The sequence below is a fragment of the Struthio camelus genome, unplaced genomic scaffold, assembly GCF_040807025.1.
Source record: "Struthio camelus isolate bStrCam1 unplaced genomic scaffold, bStrCam1.hap1 HAP1_SCAFFOLD_113, whole genome shotgun sequence".
Taxonomy (NCBI): Eukaryota; Metazoa; Chordata; class Aves; order Struthioniformes; family Struthionidae; genus Struthio; species Struthio camelus.
Genome location: NW_027182728.1, coordinates 198 through 23158, shown reverse-complemented (window position 1 = coordinate 23158; position 22961 = coordinate 198). Strand labels below are relative to the sequence as shown.

The 22961-nt window shown below is 70.5% G+C and overlaps 3 protein-coding genes across 5 annotated transcripts; 2 read left to right on the top strand and 1 right to left on the bottom strand.

The window, feature by feature from the left end:
* Positions 1-230: 230 nt before the first annotated feature.
* LOC138065506 (basic proline-rich protein-like) lies at positions 231-1784 on the top strand (the record flags this gene model as incomplete). Its single annotated transcript, XM_068929559.1, has 1 exon — positions 231-1784. A coding segment is annotated over one exon (1554 nt), but the record flags the coding sequence as incomplete, so codon positions are not given.
* A 469-nt stretch (positions 1785-2253) lies between these two features.
* Positions 2254-14676, bottom strand: NLGN2 (neuroligin 2). Of its 3 annotated transcripts, XM_068929532.1 has the most exons (7): positions 14162-14676; positions 11237-11293; positions 9505-9654; positions 7923-8108; positions 7060-7157; positions 6368-6894; positions 2254-5274 (listed from the first exon to the last, which is right to left on the bottom strand). In XM_068929532.1, the coding sequence occupies exons 1-7, from the start codon at positions 14619-14621 to the stop codon at positions 4419-4421; spliced, it is 2334 nt and encodes a 777-aa protein (XP_068785633.1). In that variant the 5' UTR covers positions 14622-14676; the 3' UTR covers positions 2254-4418. The 3 variants fall into 3 exon arrangements, with proteins under 3 accessions (XP_068785633.1, XP_068785630.1, XP_068785631.1); XM_068929529.1 differs by having other exon boundaries at positions 6368-7157; positions 14162-14636; XM_068929530.1 differs by lacking the exon at positions 11237-11293 and having other exon boundaries at positions 6368-7157.
* Positions 14677-18685: 4009 nt separating this feature from the next.
* Positions 18686-20858, top strand: TMEM256 (transmembrane protein 256). Its single transcript, XM_068929554.1, has 4 exons — positions 18686-18801; positions 19072-19109; positions 19190-19270; positions 20129-20858. The coding sequence occupies exons 1-4, from the start codon at positions 18717-18719 to the stop codon at positions 20270-20272; spliced, it is 348 nt and encodes a 115-aa protein (XP_068785655.1). The 5' UTR covers positions 18686-18716; the 3' UTR covers positions 20273-20858.
* Positions 20859-22961: the final 2103 nt, after the last annotated feature.

Genomic DNA, 22961 nt, shown 5'->3' with positions numbered 1-22961 from the left:
GAGGGACCGGAAGACCCAGGCGCCGTCGGGGGGCTCCGGGGGGGCGGCGGGGCCGGGGGGCGCCGGGGGGGGCGGCCAGGGCCAGGCCGGGTCGGTGCCGCGGGAGACGGTGGTGGGCCGGGGGGGCGGGGGGGGCGCCGGGCCGGGTCCCCCCGGTCCCCCCGGTCCCCCGGACGGCGGCGGTGGCGGCGGCGGCGGTTCGTGGCGCAGCCGCAGCTCCAGGGTGAGGCGGTGGCGGTGATGGCGGCGGTGGTGCCGGGCGCTTTCGGCGGCGGCGGGGGGCAGCGGCGGCGGGGGGGGCCCTGCACAGAGCCCCGCGGTCCTCCGGGGCCCTCCGGGTCCTCCAAGACCCCCCCGGTCCTCCCGGGACCCCCCCACTCCTCCAGGGACCCTCCTCAGTCCTCCAGGACCCCTTGGGGACCCCCCCCAGTCCTCCAGGGCCCTTTGGGGACACCCTCCAGTCCTCCAGGAACACCCCTCAGTCCTCCAGGGACACCCTTCAGTCCTCCAGGGCCCTTTGGGGACACCCTCCAGTCCTCCAGGAACACCCCTCAGTCCTCCAGGGCCCCTTGGGGACACCCCTCCAGTTCTCCAGGCTCCCCCCAGTCCTCCAGGGACACCCTTCAGTCCTCCAGGAACACTCCTCAGTCCTCCAGCACCCCTTGGGGACACCCCCCAGCCCTCTAGGGACCCCCTTAGTCCTCCAGGGCCCCTTGGAAACACCCTCCAGTCCTCCAGGGACCCCCTTGGTCCTCCAGGGCCCCTTGGGGACACTCCTCCAGTCCTTCAGGCCCTTCCTAGTCCTCCAGAGACCCTCCCCCAGTCCTCCAGGGCCCCTTGGAAACACCCTCCAATCCTCCAGGGACCCCTCCAGTCCTCCAGGGCCCCTTGGGGACACTCCACCAGTCCTTCAGGCCCTTCCTAGTCCTCCAGGGACCCCTTCAGTCCTCCAGGGCCCCTTGGAAACACCCTCCAATCCTCCAGGGACCCCCTTGGTCCTCCAGAGCCCCTTGGGGACACTCCACCAGTCCTTCAGGCCCTTCCTAGTCCTCCAGAGACCCTCCCCCAGTCCTCCAGGGCCCCTTGGAAACACCCTCCAGTCCTGCAGGGACCCCTCCAGTCCTCCAGGGCCCCTTGGGGACCCCCTCCAGCCCTTCAGGCCCTTCCTAGTCCTCCAGGGACCCCTTCAGTCCTCCAGGGCCCTCTGGGGACACCCTCCAGTCCTCCAGGGACCCCCTTGGTCCTCCAGGGCCCTCTGGGGACACCCTCCAGTCCTGCAGGGACCCCTCCAGTCCTCCAGGGCCCCTTGGGGACCCCCTCCAGTCCTTCAGGCCCTTCCTAGTCCTCCAAGGACCCCCCCTCAGTCCTCCAACACCCCTTGGCGGACCCCCCCCAGCCCTCCAGGCCCCCCCCCAGCAGCTCCCGCCCCCCAGGCCCCGCTCACCCTGCGGCCGCGGCCCCCCCAGCAGCTCCCGCAGGCAGCAGCAGGCCCAGGACAGCAGCTGGGGGGGGGGGTCAGAGTGTGGGGGGGGGGCACCAAAGCCTCCCCCCCCCCCAACAAAGCACCCCCCCCCCACCCCGCGCCCACCAGGCCGCCGAGGCGGAGGCCGAGCTGCGCCAGCAGCCCCAGGCCCAGCAGCAGCAGCAGCGCCTCGGCGCCCCCGGGGCAGCGGCCGCCGCCGCCACCGGCCGCCGCCGCCGGGGCCAAGGGGGCCGCCATGGCCGGGGGGGGCCGCGCCGCCGCCCCCCTCCCCCGCCCCTCCCCGCCCGGCGCCGCACTGTGACGCCGCCAGGGGGCGCCGCCCGGCCAATGGGGCGCGGTGTTGCTGTGAGGGGCGGGGCGTTGCTATGGGGGGGCGCGGCGTTGCTACGAGGGGGCGCGGCGTTGCTATGAGGGGCGTTGCTACGAGGGGGCGCGGCGTTGCTATGAGGGGGCGGGGCGTTGCTATGGGGGGGCGCGGCGTTGCTACGAGGGGGCGGGGCGTTGCTACGAGGGGCGTTGCTACGAGGGGCGGGGCGTTGCTATGAGGGGGCGCGGCGTTGCTATGAGGGGCGTTGCTGTGGGGGCGCGGCATTGCTATGGGGGCGTTGCTATGAGGGCCGCGGCGTTGCTATGAGGGGCGTGGTGTTGCTATGGGGGCGTGGCGTTGCTACGAGGGGCGTTGCTATGGAGGCGGGGCGTTGCTACGGGGCGGTTCCCATGGCGACGCCCCCCCCCCCCCCCCCCGGGCGGAAGGACGAGGCCGAGGCGCCGCCGTTTCTCTCCGTTTTTGTATTTACAATAAGTTTCCGTTTCTGGCAAGGAAATATTTTTTTTTCGTGTTTTTTTTTTTAAAAACGTCCCGGGGCCGCCCCTCCCCCCCCTCCCGCGAGTGGGGGAGGGGTCGGGGCCGCCCCTCCCCCCCGCCCTCCCCCTCCCCCCCCGCGGCCCCTCTGGGAATAAAAATAGACGCTCTCGGGGGGGGGGGAGGGGCGGTCGCCATGGCGACGGGCGCCACGGTGACGGCGCGTGGTCGCCGGGGGGGGGGAGGGGGGCGACGTCACCGCTACAACGGCTCAACGGTGGTCGTCATCTTCGGTGTAGGCCCAAGAGGTCGCCGCGGCGACGGGCCGGGTGTTGGGTTGCTGTGGCGACGGGCCGGGTGTTGGGTCGCCGCGGCGACGGGCCGGGTGTTGTTTGGGTCGCCACGGTGACCGCAGGGGGGATCAGGTCACCATCTTCCCTGTAGGCCCCCTCCCCGCCTTGGGTGGGGAACAGACGACGTCGCCGCAGCGACCGGCCCGGTGGTGGCCGAGGACGAGGTCGCCGTGGCGACGGGTGCGGTTGTTAGACCGGCGACTGGGTCAGTCGCGGCGACGGGCCTCCTCCGGGGCAGCGGGTCGCCGCGGCGACCGTGGTTTTGGGGGGAGAGGGAGGCGGCCATCTTGCGCGGAGGGGGTCCCCGCGGCGGCCATCTTGGTGGCGGCTCGGGGGGGGGCTGGGGGGGGGGCCGGCGGCCGCGTTTGGCACAGGCTCTCGCTGCACAGGCGGAGGGAGCGGGGACAGGCGGGCCGGGGGACAGCGATGGCGGATGGACAAGGGGGCGGCGGGGGGGGGGACGCGGGGGGGGGTGGGAGGGGGGCAAAAACGAGGGCAAACGGAGCAAAAGGCCGCACGGGCGGGTCGAGGCCGCGTCACCGTCGCCGCCGGGTGTTTTTTTTTTTTTTTTTCCTTTTTTCCTCGGGTTTCGGCTCGTTTCCCGCCGCCGGGTTGGGAACATGCAACGGTGACCAGGGTGGAGGGGCCCAGGCGTCCGGGTGGGGCGGGGCACCCCCCATGTCTCTCCAGAGGGCCCAGGCGTCCTGGGCCGGGGCGGGGGGGGGGGGACGGCGGACGCACCCTTGCGCTGTTCGGGTGACGCAAGCAGGTTGGGGGTTGGGTGTTCCCGCGTGTCTTTGGGGGGGGACCCAGGCGTCCGGGCAGGGGCCCAGGCGTCCGGGAGCTTGCTCGGCATCAGCCTGTCGCCCTGAGGGACCCCGGTGTCCGGGGGGGGGGCGCCCAGGAACCCCCAGGTAGCCGGAGGGGCCCAGGAGTCCGGGAACCCCCAGGAACCCGGAAGGACCCAGCATCCAGGAGGGGCCCAGGCGTCCGGGAGCCCCAGGCACCCGAAAGGACCCAGGCACCCGGAAGGACCCAGTCACCCGGAAGGACCCAGGCGTCCGGAAGGGCCCAGGCGTCCGAGAGCCCCCAGGCGTCCGAAAGGGCCCAGGCACCCGAAAGGGCCCAGGCGTCCGGGGCAGGGGGCCCAGGTGTCCGGGCACCCCCAGTCACCCAAAAGGACCCAGGCATCCAGGAGCCCCCAGGCACCCGAAAGGACCCAGGCGTCCGGAAGGGCCCAGGCATCCGGGAGCCCCCAGTCACCCGAAAGGACCCAGGCGTCCGGAAGGGCCCAGGTGTCTGGAAGGGCCCAGGCGTCCGGGAGCCCCCAGGCACCCGAAAGGGCCCAGGCGTCCGGGGCAGGGGGCCCAGGTGTCCGGGCACCCCCAGTCACCCAAAAGGACCCAATCACCTGGAAGGACCCAGGCACCCGAAAGGGCCCAGGCGTCCGGGAGCCCCCAGGCACCCGAAAGGACCCAGGCACCCGGAAGGGCCCAGGCGTCCGGAAGGGCCCAGGCATCCAGGCACCCCCAGTCACCCGAAAGGACCCAGGCGTCCGGAAGGGCCCAGGCACCCGAAAGGGCCCAGGCGTCCGGAAGGGCCCAGGCGTCCGGGAGCCCACCCGACCTCAGGCCGCCGCCCCGAGGGACCCCGGCGTCCGGGAGGGTGGTGGTGGGAGGGGGGGGGGGTGAACCCAGGCGTCCGGTTGCCACCGCGGCGGGCGGGCGGGCAGGATGGGGGGGGGGTGGTCCGTCGCGGGGAGGGCCCCGGCGTCCGGGCACTATACGCGGGTGGTGGAGTGGGGATGGGGCAGGGTGCTGTTATGGCCGGCGGGGGGGGCGGCGGCGGCGGCGGGGAAGGGGCCGAAGGGGTGCAGGGCCGGCAGCCCCCCCGGCACCAGGGTGATGGCGCTGGGCGCCAGCAGCGGCACGTCGTCGGGCGCCCGCCGCAGGGCCAGCGTGTAGTCCGGCGGGCCGGCCGGCGGGCGCCGCGCCGCCTCCGCCTCGGCCCGGCCCTCGGGCTGCTTCAGCTGCAGCGACACCAGCTCCTCCTCGGCCCCGGGCCGGCCCAGCAGGTCGTTGGCGGCCCCCCGGGGCGGGCTGAGCCGCCGCGGCCCCCCCCGGCCCTCGGGCCGCTTGTCCCGCTTGTAGTAGAGGGCGGCGAAGGCCAGGATGTTGAGGAAGAGGAGGGAGGCGCCCACGGCCACGGTGACGCTCAGCTCCGTGGAGTAGTCCCGGGAGTCGCCGGGGAAGGGGGCGAAGCGGCGGCGCCCGTCGGCCTCCTCCTCCTCCTCCTCCTCCTCCTGCTGCTGGGCGGGCGGCGGGGGCGGCGAGGCCGGCGGGCGGCGGGTGGCGCCGGGGCCCGGCCGGGCGCCGGGGGGCCGGCGGGTGCCGGCGGGCGGCAGCCGGGTGGTGGTGGAGGTGTGGGCCAGCTCGTGCAGGTTGTGCAGGTGGGGCACCAGCTCCAGCCAGAAGGCCACCTTGTTGGCCCGGTAGTTGTCGCGCACGCGGGGCTTGAGGCCGATGTGCAGGTACTGCTTGTCCTTGCTGTTGAACTTGGTCCACACGACCTCCTCGAAGCGGTTGGGCTTGGTGTGGATGAACTTGGTGTCCTGCGGCACCGGCTGGTTCGGGTCCCTGCGGGGCGGCGCCGGCGCCGGGGACGCGTCAGGGCGGCCGCGTCGGCCCCCACCCCCACCCACCCCCCGCGTCCCTCCTCCGCCCTTCCAGCCAGCCCTCCTTCCAGCCCTCCATCCATCCTTCCATCCCTCCATCCATCCTTCCTTCCATCCCTCCATCCATCCTTCCTTCCATCCTTCCTTCCATCCTTCCTTCCATCCCTCCTTCCATCTCTCCATCCATCCTTCCTTCCATCCTTCCTTCCATCTCTCCATCCATCCTTCCATCCTTCCATCTCTCCATCCATCCCTCCATCCATCCTTCCTTCCATCCCTCCTTCCATCCCTCCTTCCATCCCTCCTTCCATCCTTCCTTCCATCCCTCCTTCCATCTCTCCATCCATCCTTCCTTCCATCCTTCCTTCCATCTCTCCATCCATCCTTCCATCCCTCCATCCAGCCCTCCTGCCATCTCTCCATCCATCCTTCCTGCCATCCCTCCATCCAGCCCTTATTCCATCTCTCTATCCAGCCCTCCTGCCATCTCTCCATCCATCCTTCCTTCCATGCATCCAGCCCTCCTTTCATTCCACCCTCCATCTCTCCATCCATCCCTCCATCCATCTCTCCATCCAGCCCTCCTTTCATTCCACCTTCCATCTCTCCATCCATCCTTCCTTCCATCCATCCAGCCCTCTTTTCATTCCACCTTCCATCTCTCCATCCATCTCTCCATCTCTCCATCCAGCCCTCTTTTCATTCCACCTTCCATCTCTCCATCCATCTCTCCTTCCATCCCTCCATCCAGCCCTTACTCCATCCATCCTTCCATCTCTCCATCCATCCCTCCATCCATCCTTCCTTCCATCCCTCCATCCCTGCCTCCATCCCTGCCTCCAGCCATGCATGCCTCCAGACATCCCTTTCACCTCTTCTTCCATCCCTCCACCGGTCCCTCCTTCCCCCCCTCCCTCCATCCCTCCTTCCACCCCTAAGACCACCCCACCACGCATCACAGCCGTCACACCCTCCCTCCATCCCTCCCGCCTTCTACCCCCTCCATCCGCCTCCCCGGTGGGTCCCCCGTCCGCCCCCCGCGCGGCCCCGCTGACCCGGTCTTGGCGAAGTTGGTCCAGTAGGTCATGACGACGGCGCTGAGCATCACGTCGTTCTTGGAGAAGTTGCAGGGGAAGAGGTCGGTGGCGCCCACCATGGGCACCCCGAAGACGTAGGGGATCTCGTCGCCGTGGGCGGCGTCGGCCCACTCGGGCCGGGCGTCCGTCTGGCAGTGGTGGTAGAAGGTGTAGAAGTAGACGGGCGACTGGTACTCGGCGTGGAGCTTGGCCGTGGCCACCGCCGGGGCCACCCACTGGTGGTCGGTGAAGAGGGCCAGCAGCGTCTTGCGGCGCATCTCGCCGTTGTCGCGGTCGGCCCAGTCCGTGTACATGAACTTGATGGTCTCGCGCAGGATGTCCTTGCCCTCGGGGTAGCCGTAGAGGTTGTCCACGAAGTTGGAGACGGTGAAGTCGAAGTAGGAGGCGGAGATGCCGTCCTCGCTCTCCAGCGAGTCCTCCACGAACTTGAGCCCCTCGCCCTGGTTGACGCCGATGAGGATGTCGTAGTTGAGGAACTCGCCCTGCTGCATGAGGATCTCGGGGTCGTCGGGCACCACGTCGCCGTCCACCACCGGCCCGAAGGCCACGTGGTAGCGGGCGGGCTGCACGTCCTGGTCGACCAGGGCGCGGAAGGGCTGCCGCCGCAGGCACTCCACCGCGGCGCCCGTGTCCGCCCGCTCGCAGCCCACCTTGGCCGCCAGCAGCCGGGCGTACTTCAGCGGCTGGTAGTTCACCGACCAGCTGGAGATGGCCGTGCCGCTCTGCGCGATGGCCTTCTGGAAGAGACCTGCGGGCACGGGGGCCTCAGCGCCACGGGCGGGCGGGGGGACATCGCGAGGGGGCACGGGGGGGCATGGGGACGCCACGAGGGGGGACGGGGGGACACCAGGACATGTCAAGGGGGGACAGGGGGTCATGGGGACACCGCGAGGGGGGACGGGGGGACACCAGGACATGTCAAGGGGGGACGGGGGGTCATGGGGACACCATGAGGGGGGACAGGGGGACACCAGGACACGTCAAGGGGGGACGGGGGGTCATGGGGACACCAGGACACGTCAAGGGGGGACGGGGGGTCATGGGGACACTGCGAGGGGGGTCGGGGGGTCACGGGGACACCGTGAGGGGGGACAGGGGGACACCAGGACACGTCAAGGGGGGACGGGGGGTCATGGGGACACCGCGAGGGGGGACAGGGGGACACCAGGACACGTCAAGAGGGGACGGAGGGTCACGGGGACACCACGAGGGAGCATGTGGGGACACCGGGACACCGCAAGGGGGGACAGGGGGACACCAGGACACATCAAGGGGGGATGGGGGGTCATGGGGACACCATGAGGGGGGACGGGGGGACACTAGGACACGTCAAGGGGGGACGCGGGGTCATGGGGACACCATAAAGGGGAGCAAGGGGACACCGGGACACCGCGAGGTGGAACAGGGGGTCACCAGGACACGTCAAGGGAGGACGGGGGGTCATGGGGACACCACGAGGGGGTCAGGAGGTCCCAGGGGGCGTTTGGGGGGGCTCGGGGCGGGGGGGCGGCACCTTCGGAGTGGTGGGAGAGGATGAGGAGGCTGACGCAGGCGGCGCCGGCGCCGGAGCCGAAGACGGTGATGCGCTGGGGGTCGCCGCCGAAGTGGGCCACGTTCTCCTGCAGCCAGCGCAGCGCCTGGATCTGGTCCAGCAGCCCGTAGTTGCCCTTGGCCGCCTGGTCGCCCGTGCTCAGGAAGCCTGCGGGCCCACGCGCCCCGTCACGCCCCGTCACGCCTCGCCACGCCACGCCACGCCGCGCCACGCCACGCCACGCCACGCCGCAGGGTGGCACACCAGGACGCGGTGAGAGATGGTGGGTGCAGAGGGTTCCTCCAGTCCCCGTCCCCATCCCCGTCCTTGTCCCCATCCCATCGCCATCCCGTCCCCGTCCTCATCCCCTCCCATCCCCAGCCCATCTCTGTCTCCATCTCCATCCCCATCCCGTCCCCGTCCCCATCCCCATCCTCATCCCCACCCCACCCCATCCCATCATCCATCCCCATCTCCATCCCATCCCCATCCCTGTCCCCATCCCATCTCCATCCCCATCCCGTCCCCGTCCCCATCCCCATCCTCATCCCCACCCCACCCCATCCCATCATCCATCCCCATCTCCATCCCATCCCCATCCCTGTCCCCATCCCATCTCCATCCCCATCCCGTCCCCGTCCCCATCCCCATCCTCATCCCCACCCCACCCCATCCCATCATCCATCCCCATCTCCATCCCATCCCCATCCCTGTCCCCATCCCATCTCCATCCCCGTCCCTGTCCTGTCCCCATCTCTGTCCCATCCCATCTCCATCCCCATCCCATCTCCATGCCCGTCCCTGTCCCCGTCCCCACCCCACCCCATCCCATCTCCATCCCCATCTCTGTCCCATCCCCACCCCATCCCATCTCCATCCTCATCCCTGTCCCCGTCCCCATCTCTGTCCCCGTCCCCACCCCACCCCATCCCATCTCCATCCCCATCCCGTCCCCGTCCCCATCCCCATCCTCATCCCCACCCCACCCCATCCCATCATCCATCCCCATCTCCATCCCATCCCCATCCCTGTCCCCATCCCCATCTCTGTCCCATCCCCGTCCCATCTCCATCCCCATCTCCATCCCATCCCCATCCCTGTCCCCACCCCATCCCATCCCCATCTCCATCCCATCCCCATCCCTGTCCCCATCCCATCTCCATCCCCATCCCTGTCCCCATCCCTGTCCTGTCCTCATCTCTGTCCCATCCCCACCCCATCCCATCTCCATCCCCATCTCCATCCCCATCCCTGTCCCCATCCCCATCTCCATCCCCATCCCCATCCCATCCCCATCCCTGTCCTGTCCCCATCTCTGTCCCATCCCCACCCCATCTCCATCCCCATCCCTGTCCTGTCCCCGTCCCCATCCTCATCCCCATCCCCACCCCACCCCATCCCATCCCCACCCCATCTCCATCTCCATCCCCATCCCTGTCCTGTCCCCGTCCCCATCTCTGTCGTGTCCCAATCCCATCCCCGTCCCTGTCCCTGTCCTCATCCCGTCCCCATCCTCGTCCCCTCCCATCCCCGTCCCCGTCCCATCTCCGTCCCCGCGCCGTACCCAGCACGCCCAGGCGGTAGTTCATGGTGACGACGATGACGTTGCCGTAGGCGGCCAGGACGCTGCCGTCGAACATGTTGCCCGTCCCCTCCATGTAGGAGCCGCCGTGCAGGAAGAGCATCACCGGCTTCTTCCCGCTGTCCCGGATGTCTGCGGGGACGCCGGCGTCAGCGCCCCGGGGACGTCCCTGCCGCCGTCCTGGGGACGCGGGTGCCACCACGGGGATGGTGGTGCCACCACGGGGATGGGGACGTCCCTGCTGCCCCGGGGACCGGGACGTCCCTGCCACCACCCTGGGGACGTGGGTGCCACCACAGGATGGGGACGTCCCTGCCACCACGGGGACAGTGGTGCCACCATGGGGATGGGGACGTTCATGCCTCCACTGGGACACCAGAGCCACCACGGGGACAGGGACATCCCTGCCACCACGGGGACGGTGGTGCCACCACGGGGATGGGGACATCCCTGCCACCCTGGGGACTGGGACGTCCCTGCCACCACCCTGGGGATGCGGGTGCCACCACGGGGATGGTGGTGCCACCATGGGGATGGGGACGTCCCTGCTGCCCCAGGGACACCGGAGCCACCACAGGATGGGGACATCCATGCCACTACGAGGACACTGGTGCCACCATGGGGATGGGGACGTCCCTGCCACCACGGGGACTGGGACATCCCTGCTGCCACCCCGGGAACGCTGGAGTCACCACCGGGGATGCCACCATCACCCTGGGGACACCCGGGGATGTCCCTGTCACCTTGGGGACCCCTGGGGATGCCACCAGCACCGTGGGGACCCCTGGGAACGTCCCCATGACCCTGAGGGCAGTTGGGGATGTCCCTGTCACCCCGGGGGTGCCCGGGGATGTGACCACCACCCTGGGGACACCTGGGGACGTCACCACCATCATGGGGACACCCGGGGATGTCACCACCACCATGGGGACACCCGGGGATGTCCCTGTGACCCCGAAGACCCCCAGGGACATCATCACCACCATGGGGACACCCGGGGACGTCCCTGTGACCCCGAGGACACCTGGGGATGTCACCACCACCATGGAGACACCCAACACGGGGGGCGCCCTGTCCCCCCCCATCGTCCCCCCCGGTGGCCCCAGAGGGGTCAGAGGTCACCACCCCGGGGGAGGGGTCACGGCGCGTGGGGGGGGTCAGGGGTCACCGAGAGGGGAGGGGGGTCACCTGCCCCCCGCCCGTTGCCATGGCGACGTGTCCCCCCCCCAACCGCTCCGTTTTCTAGGTCACCTCCGTCGCCACAGCAACGGGGCCTCGTTAATTCTGTGCCAGCCGAGAGCGTTAATTAGACGCAACGAGGCCTTAATTAGCGTCTGCGGGGGGGGGGGGGGGGGGGGGTTCAGCGAGGCCGGGGAGGGGTGGGGGGCCCCGGCGTCCGGGGCCGCGGGAAGAGCCCGGATCGGCCCGAGCAGCCCCAAAACCACCGGAAAAAACCAAAAAAAACCAAAAAAGAGACACCAAAAAAAAAAAAATAAAAGCCACCAAAAAAGCCCCAAAACCAACAGCGAGCGAAAGAGCCCCCGAAACCGTCGAGTGCGGGGCGGGGGGGGGGGCAAAACCGCCCAAAAGGAGGCGAAACGCCCCGAAAGCCCGAGCCGGGCGGGGGAGGGGCCGAAAAAAGCCAGAAAGAGCCCAAAAAGCCCCGAAAGGGCCGGGTTTTTTTTTTTTTTGGGGGGGGGGAACATGCAGCTACCTGCGTCCGGGGGGGCGCCGCCGGCCGCGCCGTCCTCGCGCCTTTTGGCGAGCAAACCTGGACCAAGGGAAGAAGAAGGAGGAAAAAGTGGGACAAAAAGGACCAAAAAAAGAGAAAAAGAACAACGGAAAAAAGGAAAAAAAAAATCACAAAACCAAAAAAATAATAAAAAAAAAACCAATAAAAAAAGAGAGAGAAAGAGCAAAGAGAGAAAAACCGGCGGCCGGGGAGGGGGCCCAAAAAGCCAAAACGGGGCCAAGAATCGGGGGGGCCCCAAAAACGGGGTCGGGGCCGGGGGGGGGGGAGGTGGGACGGGGACCGGGGGGATGGACGGGGGGATGGACAAGGGGGGACGGAGGGACAGAGGGATGGAGGGACGGAGGGATGGACAAGGGGGGGTGGACAAGGGGGGTGGAGGGATGGAGGGACCAAGGGATGGACGGATGGAGCATGGGGGGACAGAGGGATGGAGAGATGGACAAGGGGGGGTGGAGGGATGGAGGGATGGAGGGATGGAGGGATGGAGAAGGGGGGGTGGACAAAGAGGATGAAGGAAGGAGGGAGCGAGGGATGGAGGAAGGAGAGGTGGAGGGATGGACAGAAGGGATGGACAAGGCGGGACAGAGGGATGGAGAGATGAAGGGATGGAGGAAGGAGGGATGGAGCATGGGGGGACAGAGGGACGGAGGGATGGACAAGGGGGGACAGAGGGATGGAGGGACCAAGGGATGGAGGGATGGAAGGATGGACAAGGGAGGATGGAGGGACCGAGGGATGAAGGAAGGAGAGACGGAGCATGGAGGGACAGAGGGATGGACGAGGGGGGATGGAGGGACCAAGGGATGGAAGGATGGACAAGGGGGGATGGACAAGGGGGATGGAGGGAGGAGGGAGCGAGGTATGGAGAGATGGAGGGATGAAGGAAGGAGGGATGGAGGGATGGAGCATGGGGGGACAGAGGGATGGACAGGAGGGATGGACAAGGCAGGACAGAGGGATGGAGAGATGAAGGGATGGAGGAAGGAGGGATGGAGCATGGGGGGACAGAGGGACGGAGGGATGGACAAGGGGGGACAGAGGGATGGAGGGACCAAGGGATGGAGGGATGGAGGAAGGAGGGATGGAGACAGGACAGGGATGGAGCATGGCGGGATGGATGATGGAGTGATGGAGAGAGAGAAAGGAGACAGGGATGAAGATGAAGAAAGGGGGGGATGGAGAGATGGAGGGATGGAGATGGACAATGGAGGGATGGAGAAAGGAGGGATGGAGAGACGGATGATGGAGGGATGGAGATGGACAACGGAGGGATGAGGACGGAGGGATGGAGAGACGGATGATGGAGGGATGGAGATGGACAACGGAGGGATGAGGACGGAGGGATGGAGAGACGGATGATGGAGGGATGGAGATGGACAATGGAGGGATGGAGAAAGGAGGGATGGAGAGACGGATGATGGAGGGATGGAGATGGACAACGGAGGGATGAGGACGGAGGGATGGAGAGACGGATGATGGAGGGATGGAGATGGACAACGGAGGGATGGAGAAAGGAGGGATGGAGAGACGGATGATGGAGGGATGGAGATGGACAACGGAGGGATGGAGAAAGGAGGGATGAGGACGGAGGGATGAGGATGGAGACATGGAGGGACGGAGAGATGGAGGGAGGGAGGGGGACGGCAGGGCGCAGGGGCCGCTCCAGCTCGGGGCCCAAGCGGAGCAGGGACCCAGGCGTCCGGGCTGCGCCGACCCCGGGACAGGACGGGGACCCGTCTCCCCCCACCCCCTTCCCCCCCGCTTTTCCCCATTTTCCCCTGTTTTTCCCCCGTTCCGTCCTCGGTGGGCGAGCGGGGGGGGGGGGGGGAGAGGCCGGACCCCGGCGTTTTGACCGTTTTGTCCTGTTTCCCCTGGTTTTGCCCGTTTTGCCCGTTTTCCACCATACCGTCCTCGGTGGGCACGTAGACATGGAGGGAGACCACCTCCCGCACCCCGTTTGGACCATTTCTGCCCCGTTTCTCCCCATATCTGTACCAACCTTGGTGGGCACGTAGACATGGAGGGAGAGGCCACCACTCACACCCTGTTTTGCCCGTTCCCACACTGTTTCTCCTCGTATCTGTACCAACCTTGGTGGACACGTAGAGATGGAGGAAGAGGCCACCTCCCACGCCCCGTTTCGCCCGTTCCCACCCCATTCCTCCCCGAATCTGCACCAACCTTGGTGGACACATAGAGATGGAGGAAGAGGCCACCTCCCACGCCCCGTTTCGCCCGTTCCCACCCCATTCCTCCCCGAATCTGCACCAACCTTGGTGGACACATAGAGATGGAGGAAGAGGCCACCTCCCGCGCCACGTTTCCGCCCCATTCCCGTTCCTCCCCAAATCTGTACCAACCTTGGCGGACATGTAGAGATGGAGGAATAGGCCATCTCACATCCCGTTTTGACCGTTTCTGCCCCATTTCTCCCCATAGCCGTACCAACCTTGGTGGACACGTAGAGATGGAGGAAGAGGCCACCTCCCGTGCCCCGTTTCACCCGTTCCCGCCCCATTTCTCCCCATAGCCGCACCACCCTTGGCGGACACGTAGACATGGAGGGAGAGGCCACCTCCCACGCCCTGTTTTGCCCGTTCCCGCCCCATTTCTCCCCATAGCCGTACCAACCTTGGTGGACACGTAGACATGGAGGGAGAGGCCACCTCCCATGCCCCGTTTCACCCGTTCCCACCCCGTTCCTCCCCGAATCTGCACCAACCTTGGTGGACACGTAGAGATGGAGGAAGAGGCCACCTCCCATGCTCCGTTTCGCCCGTTCCCGCCCCATTTCTCCCCATAGCCGCACCACCCTCGGCGGACACGTAGAGATGGAGGGGGAGACCACCTCCCGCGCCCCCCCTACCCCACCCCCCGCCTCCGTACCGTCCTCGGTGGGCACGTAGAGGTTGAGGTAGAGGCAGTCCTCGCTCTGCCGGGCCACGTGGGCGGCGGCGGCCTCCATGTTGTCGGTGAACCAGAGGGGCAGCATGAGGGCGGGCAGCCCCCCGCGCAGGTTCTGGGGGCAGGCCGGCCCGAAGGCGGTGGCGTCGCGCACCCCGGCCCAGGCGGCCGGCGCCTCGGGGGGCGCCCAGCGCCGGGGGCCCAGGGGCGGCGCGGCGTAGGGCACCCCCAGGAAGGCCTCCACCGGGCCCAGCAGCTCGTTGCTGAGGTCGCGGCGGGCGCCCCGCAGCCGCCCGTACTGGGTGGGCACCACGGGGAAGCGGGGGTCCGGCGGCGGCGGCGGCGAGGAGGAGGAGGAGGAGGAGGAGGAAGGCGGCGGCGGCGGCGGGGCGGCGGGGGCCAGGGCGGGCGCCCACAGCGCCAGCGCCAGCAGCGGCAGCATGGCGGGCGGCGGCGGGGGCCTAGCGCGCGGCCCCTCTGTTGCGCTCCATGGCGGCGGCGGCGGCGGGGCTGCGGGGACGGACGGGGAGGTGGGGAGGAGCAGGAGGGATGGACGGAGGGACAGCAGAGAAGAGAGATGGATGGAGACATGGACGGAGAGATGGACGGAGGAGCAATGGAGAAGACGGATGGATGGAGAGATGGATGGAGAGATGGATGGAGGGGCAATGGAGAAGACGGGTGGATGGAGGGAAGGATGGAGATGGAGAGATGGATGGAGAGATGGACGGAGAGATGAGGAGGAGGAGGGATGGATGGAAGGACAGTGAAGAAGACGGATAGATAGAGAGATAGATGGAGAGATGGATGAAGGGGCAATGGAGAAGACGGGAGGATGGAGAGATGGATGGAGGGGCAATGGAGAAGATGGATGGATGGAGAGATGGATGGAGAGATGGATGGAGAGATGGATGGAGAGATGAGGAGGAGGAGGGATGGATGGAGGGATGGATGGAGGGACAGTGAAGAAGACGGACAGAGATAGATGGAGAGATGGATGGAGGGACAATGGAGAAGACGGATGGAGGGAGAGATGGATGGAGAGAAGATGGAGAAGAGGGATGGACGGAGGGACAAGGGAGAGGAGGGATGGACGGAGGGAGGGATGGAGGGATAAGGCAGAAGAGAGATGGAGAGAGGAGGAGAAGGGATGGACGGAGAGGCAATGGAGAAGAGGGATGGATGGAGAGATGGAGATACGAGGAGGAGAAATGGACAGAGGGTGAATGGAGAAGAGGGACGGCGCGGAGGCATGGTCGGGGAGATGGACGCAGGGTCGGTGGAGGAGGAGGGTGGAGGAGGGGGGTGGAGAGACGAGGAGGAGGGACGGGAAGAAGAGCGGGAGGGACGGATGGACGGATGGACGGACGGACGGATCAACGGAGGGACAGACGGAGGGATGGATGGAGGGATGGAGGGATGGACGGACGGACGGATCAACGGAGGGACGGATGGACGGATGGACGGATGGAGGGACGGATGGACGGACGGAGGGATGGACGGACGGAGGGATGGACGGACGGAGGGACGGATGGACGGAGGGACGGATGGATGGATGGACGGATGGAGGGACGGATGGACAGACGGAGGGATGGACGGACGGAGGGATGGACGGACGGAGGGATGGACGGACGGAGGGACGGATGGACGGAGGGACGGATGGATGGATGGAGCGATGGATGGATGGAGGGATGGACGGATGGAGGGATGGATGGACAGACGGAGGGACAGATGGAGGGATGGACAGAGGGACGGACGGATGGACGGATGCAGGGATGGACAGAGGGACGGATGGATGGACGGACAGACGGACAGGGAGGACCAGGGGGAGAAGGAGCAGGACCGAGCGTCAGTCCGGCTCCCCCCCCCCCCCCCGGCCGCGTTGCCGCGGCGATGGAGCCCGGAGCGTCGCCCTGGCAACCGGAGTTCCGGCCGCATCCCCGGCCGGGGACCCAGGCGTCCGGGCGGCCTTGCTGCCCGCCCCCCCCCCCCCCCCCACCGCAGGGCCCAGGCGTCCGGGGCTCGCACGCACCCCCCCCCCACCATCGTACCGAGCTCAGAGGGGGCCCAGGTGTCCTGGCCCCCCCCCCCCCGCCACCCCGTCCACCATCAGCCCAGAGGGCCCAGAGGGCCCAGGCGTCCGGGCTGCCCCCCCTTAGAGGGCCCAGGTGTCTGAGCTCCCCCCCGCAAGGGGCCCAGGCGTCCGAGCTCCCCCCCCATCCATCCATCACCCTCCAGGCCCAGAGGACCCAGGTGTCCGGGCTCCCCCCCCCCCAACAAGGGGCCCAGGCGTCCGAGTGCCCCCCCCATTCATCCATCCATCACCCCCCTGGGCCAAGAGGACCCAGGCGTCCGAGCCCCCCCTCCAAGAAGGGCCCAGGCGTCCGAGCCCTCCCCATCCATCACCTCTCACAGCCCAAGGGGCCCAGGAGTCTGAGCCCCCCCCCCCCCACCTCAAGAAGGGCCCAGGCGTCCGAGCCCCCCCCCCCCCATCCAGAGGGGCCCAGGTGTCCGAGCCCTCCCCATCCATCACCCCCCACAGCCCGAGGGGCCCAGGCGTCCGAGCCCCCCCCCCCATCCAGAGGGGCCCAGGCGTCCGAGCCCTCCCCATCCATCACCCCCCACAGCCCGAGGGGCCCAGGCGTCCGAGCCCCCCCCACCCCATCCAGAGGGGCCCAGGCGTCCGAGCCCTCCCCATCCATCACCCCCCACAGCCCGAGGGGCCCAGGCGTCCGAGCCCCCCCCACCCCATCCAGAGGGGCCCAGGCGTCCGAGCCCTCCCCATCCATCACCCCCCACAGCCCGAGGGGCCCAGGCGTCCGAGCCCCCCCCAGTCCAGAGGGGCCCAGGCGTCCGGGCCCGCAGCGGCGGCGGCGCCTACCTGGGCCGGGCCGGGCCTAGCGGCGGGCGGGGCCGGGCCGGGGCCGGGGCCGGGGCCGGGCCATGGCGGCGGCGGCGGCGGCGGCGGGCGGGGCCGGGCCGGGAGCGGCCGCGCTGCTCCCTCCCGCCGGGAGCGGCTGCGGGAACCGGGAGCCGCCTCCGGGGGGCGGCGCCGGACCGGCCCCCCCCCCCCCGCACCGCCCCCGGTACCGCCCGGCCCGGACGCCTGGGCCCCCGCAGGAGGAGTGTTGTGTTTGGGGTGGGGTGGGGGGCGGCTCGGACGCCTGGGCCCCTCCACCGCCAAGCTCGGAGGGAGCGGTTCTGGGGGGGCTGCGGAGGAGGGCGGCAGGGCTGTGATACCGGGACGCCTGGGCCCCCGTGCGGGGGGGGGGTGGGGGGCACCCGGACGCCTGGGCCCCCGTGCGGGGGGGGGGTGGGGGGGGCAGCAAGGCAGAGCTCGGCGGCTGCGCCAGGCCGCGGGGGGGCGCTGCGGGCCCCTCGTTGGGGGGCGGGGGGGCTCGGACGCCTGGGCCCCTTGTTGGGGGGGGCCCGGACGCCTGGACCCCTCGTTGGGGGGGTCTCGGACGCCTGGGCCCCTTCTTAGGGGACAGCCTGGACGCCTGGGCCCTTTGTTGGGGGGGGGGGCCCGGACGCCTGGGCCCTTTGTTGGGGGGGGGTCTCGGACGCCTGGGCCCCTTGTTGGGGGAGCCCGGACGCCTGGGCCCCTCGTGGTGGGGGGGTCTCAGACGCCTGGGCCCCTTCTTAGGGGACAGCCCGGACGCCTGGGCCCTTTGTTGGGGGAGCCCGGACGCCTGGGCCCCTCGTGGTGGGGGGGTCTCGGACGCCTGGGCCCCTTCTTAGGGGACAGCCTGGATGCCTGGGCCCTTTGTTGGGGGGGGGGGGCCCGGACGCCTGGGCCCTTTGTTGGGGGGGGTCTCGGACACCTGGGCCCCTTGGGGGAGCGCGGACGCCTGGGCCCCTCGTGGTGGGGGGGTCTCAGACGCCTGGGCCCCTTCTTAGGGGACAGCCCGGACGCCTGGGCCCTTTGTTGGGGGAGCCCGGACGCCTGGGCCCTTTGTTGGGGGGGGTCTCGGACGCCTGGGCCCCTTCTTAGGGGACAGCCCGGACGCCTGGGCCCTTTGTTGGGGGAGCCCAGACGCCTGGGCCCCTCGTGGTGGGGGGGTCTCAGACGCCTGGGCCCCTTCTTAGGGGACAGCCCGGACGCCTGGGCCCTTTGTTGGGGGGGGGGTCTCGGACGCCTGGGCCCCTCGTTGGGGGGGGGGGATGGCCGGACGCCTGGGCCCCTCGTTGGGGTTGGGGGGGGGTCTCGGACGCCTGGGCCCCTCGTTGGGGGGGGGGGATGGCCGGACGCCTGGGCCCCTCGTTGGGGGGGGGGGGGGATGGCCGGACGCCTGGGCCCCCGGCGCGGCCGGCAGAGGGCGCGCGCCGCTCACTCACCTGCCGCCGGGAGGCGGGCCCGGCCGCCTCGCTCCCATTGGCCGCCGGGAGCGGGAGCGGCGGGGCGCTCCGCCAATGGGAGCGCGCGTTCCGCCGCCGGCCTCCATTGGCCCCCGCGGGGGCGGGCGGCGGCGCGGATTGGCTGGGGCGCGAGCGCGGGGGCGGGGCCCGGGCCCGGAAGCGGAAGCGCGCGGGGGCCATGGCGGGAGCGGCGGGCGGCTGGGTGCGGGTCGGGGCGCTCAGCGGCGCCGCGGCGGTGGCGGCGGCGGCCTACGGGGCCCACGGTGCGGGGGGGCCGGGACCGGGACCGGAACCGGGGGGGGGACCGGAACCGGGGGAACCGGAACCGGGGGGAACCGGAACCGGGGGGGGCGGGACCGGAACCGGGACGGGGGGGGCCGGAACCGGGGGGAAACGGAACCGGGGGGGGCGGGACCGGAACCGGGACGGGGGGGGACCGGAACCGGGGGGGAACCGGAACCGGGGGGGCGGGACCGGAACCGGGACGGGGAGGCGGAGCCGGCCCGTGATTGACGTTCCCCCCCCCCCCGCAGGTTTCCGCCGCAGCGACCGGGACGAGTACCAGAAGGAGGTGAGCTGGGGGGGGGGCGGGACGGGACGCCTGGGCCCCGCCCGGACGCCTGGGCCCCGCCCTGACGCGCCTGCCCGCAGCTCTACGAGACGGCGAACCGGTACCACGTGCTGCACAGCCTGGCGCTGCTGGCGCTGCCCCGCTGCCGCCACCCCGCCCTGGTGCGTGTCCGTGCCCCCCCCGCTCGGGCCCAGGCGTCCGGGGGGCCCAGGCGTCCGGGAGGGGCCCAGGTGTCCAGGAGGGGCCCAGGTGTCCGGGGGGCCCAGGTGTCTGGGGGGCCCAGGCATCCAGGAGGGACCCAGGCGTCCGGGGGGGCCCAGGCATCCGGGGGACCCAGGCATCCGGGGGGGGGACCCAGGCATCAGGGAGGGACCCAGGTGTCCGGGAGGGACCCAGGCGTCTGGGGGGGCCCAGGCATCCGGGGGACCCAGGCATCCGGGGGGGGACCCAGGCATCCGGGGGGACCCAGGCGTCCGGGAGGGACCCAGGCGTCCGGGGGGGCCCAGGGATCAGGGAGGGACCCAGATGTCTCAGTAGGTCTCGAGTGTCTGGGCCCAGGCGTCCGGGAGGGGTCCAGGCAGTCCCAGGCGTTTGGGGACCCAGGTGTCTGGGTGTGGTTCGGGTGGGCCCAGGCGTCCGGGGGGGGGACCTAGGTGTCCGGGAGGGGCCCAGGCGTCTGGGTGTGGTTCGGGTGGGCCCAGGCGTCCGGGCGGGGGGCCCAGGTGTCCGGGGGACCCAGGTGTCTGGGAGGGGCCCAGGCGTCCGGGAGGGGCCCAGGCGTCCGGGTGTGGTTTGGGTGGGCCCAGGCGTCCGGGCGGGGGGCCCAGGTGTCCAGGGGACCCAGGTGTCCGGGAGGGGCCCAGGCGTCCGGGTGTGGTTCGGGTGGGCCCAGGCGTCCGGGCGGGAGGCCCAGGTGTCTGGGAGGGGCCCAGGCGTCCGGGTGTGGTTCGGGTGGGCCCAGGCGTCCGGGCGGGGGGCCCAGGCGTCCGGGCGCGCTGACCCCGCCCCCCCCCCCCCAGGCCGGCACCCTGCTCTGCGGGGGGCTGGGGCTCTTCTGCGGCCCCTTCTACTACCAGGCGGTGACGGGCGACCCCGGGCTGAGCCGCGCCGCCCCCGTCGGCGGCTCCCTCCTCATCCTCGGCTGGCTCGCCATGGCCCTCTGAGGGGCCCCGGCGTCCGGGGGACCCCGGCGTCCCGGCCCCCCCCCCCCTCCCCCGGCCTCTGGGGGCCCCTCCGGGACCTGCTGCCCCCCAAACTGCGGTCTGTCGCTTTAAGGGGTGGAGCTCCCTGGCACCCCCCTTCCTATTGGTCGAGCTACTGGCCAATGGGGGGGGGGGGCTCGCTGTCTGACAGGCCCTGATTGGCCTGAAGCACTGCAGAGCTGCCAGCCAATAGGAAAGCAGTGGGTGACCGCTGCCTCCTCCTGATTGGCTGTGGCACCCTCAGCTGTCGGCCAGCCAATGAGGGTAGTGGAGCTTTGCTTGCGTCATGGCCGTTGCTGGGCGACAGCCAATGAGGCGCTGGCTCCCCTCTCATTGGCTGGCAGAGCAGCCAATCAGGGAGGCTGTGCAGCTGCATCCAATGGGGTGCTGGGAGCACGAGGACCCCAGCCAATGGGGAGCGAGCTGGGGGAGGCGCTGCCCTGGGGAGGTTGCTGGTTGGCTGGAGAGGCAGCCAACGGCAGCTTCCGATTGGCCAGGGGAGGTCCCGCCCCCCTGCTCTTTTAACCAATAAAAAATGAAGTCTCCAGCTGCACCTGCGTGATGGGGGGGGGGGCCCAGGCGTCCGGGGGGGTCACGCCCTAGAGATGGCTCCGCCCCCACCCCACAGACCCCCCCCCGGGGACCCCCAAGTTCCCCCCCGCCCCCCAATGTCCCTCTTAAAGCGCCCCACATCGCCCCAGGGCCCCCCCCAAGTCACTCCCAGCCCCCCCGGGGACCCCCAAGTTCCCCCCAGCCCCACAGATGCCCTCAGTGACCCCCACGTCCCCCCTGGGGACCCCCAACCTCCCCCCCCGGCCCCACAGAGGGCCCCAATATCCCCCTTAAAGTGCCCCCCCAGCCCCCCCGGGACCCTTCACCCCCCCCGGGACCCCCAAGTTCCCCCCAGGCCCCCACTGTCCCCCTTAAAGCGCCCCACATCGCCCCCCCAAGTCACCCCCAGCCCCCCCCAGGGGACCCCAACGCACCCCCCCCATTGCCCCTGGGCCCCCCCCAGCCCCCCAAGGACCCCCCCCCCCAAGAGACAGACCAGGCCGGGCCGGCGGTGGGTGCTGCCCCACGGGGCCTTTATTTGGGGGGGGGGCATGTACAAACGGGGGGGCCGGGGCCGTATCAAAAGGGGGGGGGCCGGGGGGGCTAGAAGAAGTCGACGTCCTCGGGGGCGTCCAGGTCCCGGTACTCGACGATGGCCCGCGGGTCGCCCCGCACCATCCTGGGGGGGGGACGGCGCCGTGGGGGGGCGCCGACCCCCCCCCCCAAAAAGGGGCTCCCCCGCCCCGAGATGGGCTCAGACCCCCCCCCCCAGACCCCACGGGGTCCTAAAAGGGGTTAAACCCCCCCCCCGTGCAAAGGGGGTTAATTACCCCCCCACGAGGGGTCAGCCCCCCCCCCAGCACCCCCAAAAGGGATCAACCCCCCCCCCAGACCCCCAAGGACCCCCCCAGGGGGCAGGCTCAGCCCCCCCAAAGGGGTTTTGCCCCCCCCCAGACCCCCAGGACCCCCCCCCAAGGGGCAGGTTCACCCCCCCCGGGGTCTCCCCCCCCCAGACCCCCAGGACCCCCCCTGGGAGCCAGGTCCCCCCCCCAGACCCCCAAGGACCTCCCAGGGGGCAGATTCATCCCCCCCCCAGGGGGTTTCACCCCCCCCAGGGACCCCTGCAGGGGGCAGGCTCAGCCCCCCCCCCAAAGGGGTTTTGCCCCCCCCCCCAGACCCCCAGGACCCCCCCGGGAGCCAGGTTCCCCCTCCAGACCCCCAGGACCCCCCCCCCAAGGGGCCGGTTCACCCTCCCCCCAGGACCAGGTTCACCCCCCCCCCCAGGGTTTTCCCCCCCCCCAGACCCCCCCCGGGAGCCAGTTCCCCCCCCAGGGCCAGGTTCATCCCCCCGGGGTTCCCCCCCCCCAGACCCCCCCCAGGAGCCAGGTTCACCCCCCCCAGACCCCCAAGGACCCCCCCAGGCCAGGTTCACCCCCCCCCAGGGTTGACCCCCCTCCCCAGGAGCCAGGTCCCCCCCCGACCCCCAGGGGGCAGATTCACCCCCCCCGGGGTTCCCCCCCCCCCGGATCCCCCCCAGGAGCCAGCCCCCCCCCAGGAGCCAGGTTCACCCCCCCCAGACCCCCAAGGACCCCCCCAGGGCCAGATTCACCCCCCTCCCCAGGGGTTTCCCCCCCCCAGACCCCCCCCCAGGAGCCAGATCCCCCCCCCAGGGCCAGGTTCACCCCCCCCCCGGGGTTCCCCCCCCCCAGACCCCCAGACCCCCCCCCCAGGAGCCAGATCCCCCCCCCACACCCCCAGGGGGCAGATTCACCCCCCCCGGGGTTTCCCCCCCGGACCCCCCCAGCAGCCAGATCCCCCCCCCACACCCCCAGGGGGCAGATTCACCCCCCCGGGCGTTTCCCCCCCCAGACCCCCCCCAGGAGCCAGATCCCCCCCCCAGGGCCAGGTTCACCCCCCCCCGGGGTTCCCCCCCCCAGACCCCCAGACCCCCCCCCAGGAGCCAGATCCCCCCCCCACACCCCCAGGGGGCAGATTCACCCCCCCCGGGGTTTCTCCCCCCGGACCCCCCCAGCAGCCAGATCCCCCCCCCACACCCCCAGGGGGCAGATTCACCCCCCCCCCCGGGGGTTTCCCCCCC

Excerpts from the sequence above, each read along its gene's own strand:
- NLGN2 (XM_068929529.1), bottom strand. The coding sequence starts at position 14,621 with ATGCTGCCGCTGCTGGCGCTGGCGCTGTGGGCGCCCGCCCTGGCCCCC. Across the intron at positions 11,294-14,161 it reads CTACGTGCCCACCGAGGACG|GTTTGCTCGCCAAAAGGCGC; the intron begins GTACGGAGGCGG and ends CCCTTGGTCCAG. Across the intron at positions 9,655-11,236 it reads CGGCGCCCCCCCGGACGCAG|ACATCCGGGACAGCGGGAAG; the intron begins GTAGCTGCATGT and ends GCGTCCCCGCAG.
- TMEM256 (XM_068929554.1), top strand. The coding sequence starts at position 18,717 with ATGGCGGGAGCGGCGGGCGGCTGGGTGCGGGTCGGGGCGCTCAGCGGC. Across the intron at positions 19,110-19,189 it reads GGGACGAGTACCAGAAGGAG|CTCTACGAGACGGCGAACCG; the intron begins GTGAGCTGGGGG and ends GCCTGCCCGCAG. Across the intron at positions 19,271-20,128 it reads GCTGCCGCCACCCCGCCCTG|GCCGGCACCCTGCTCTGCGG; the intron begins GTGCGTGTCCGT and ends CCCCCCCCCCAG.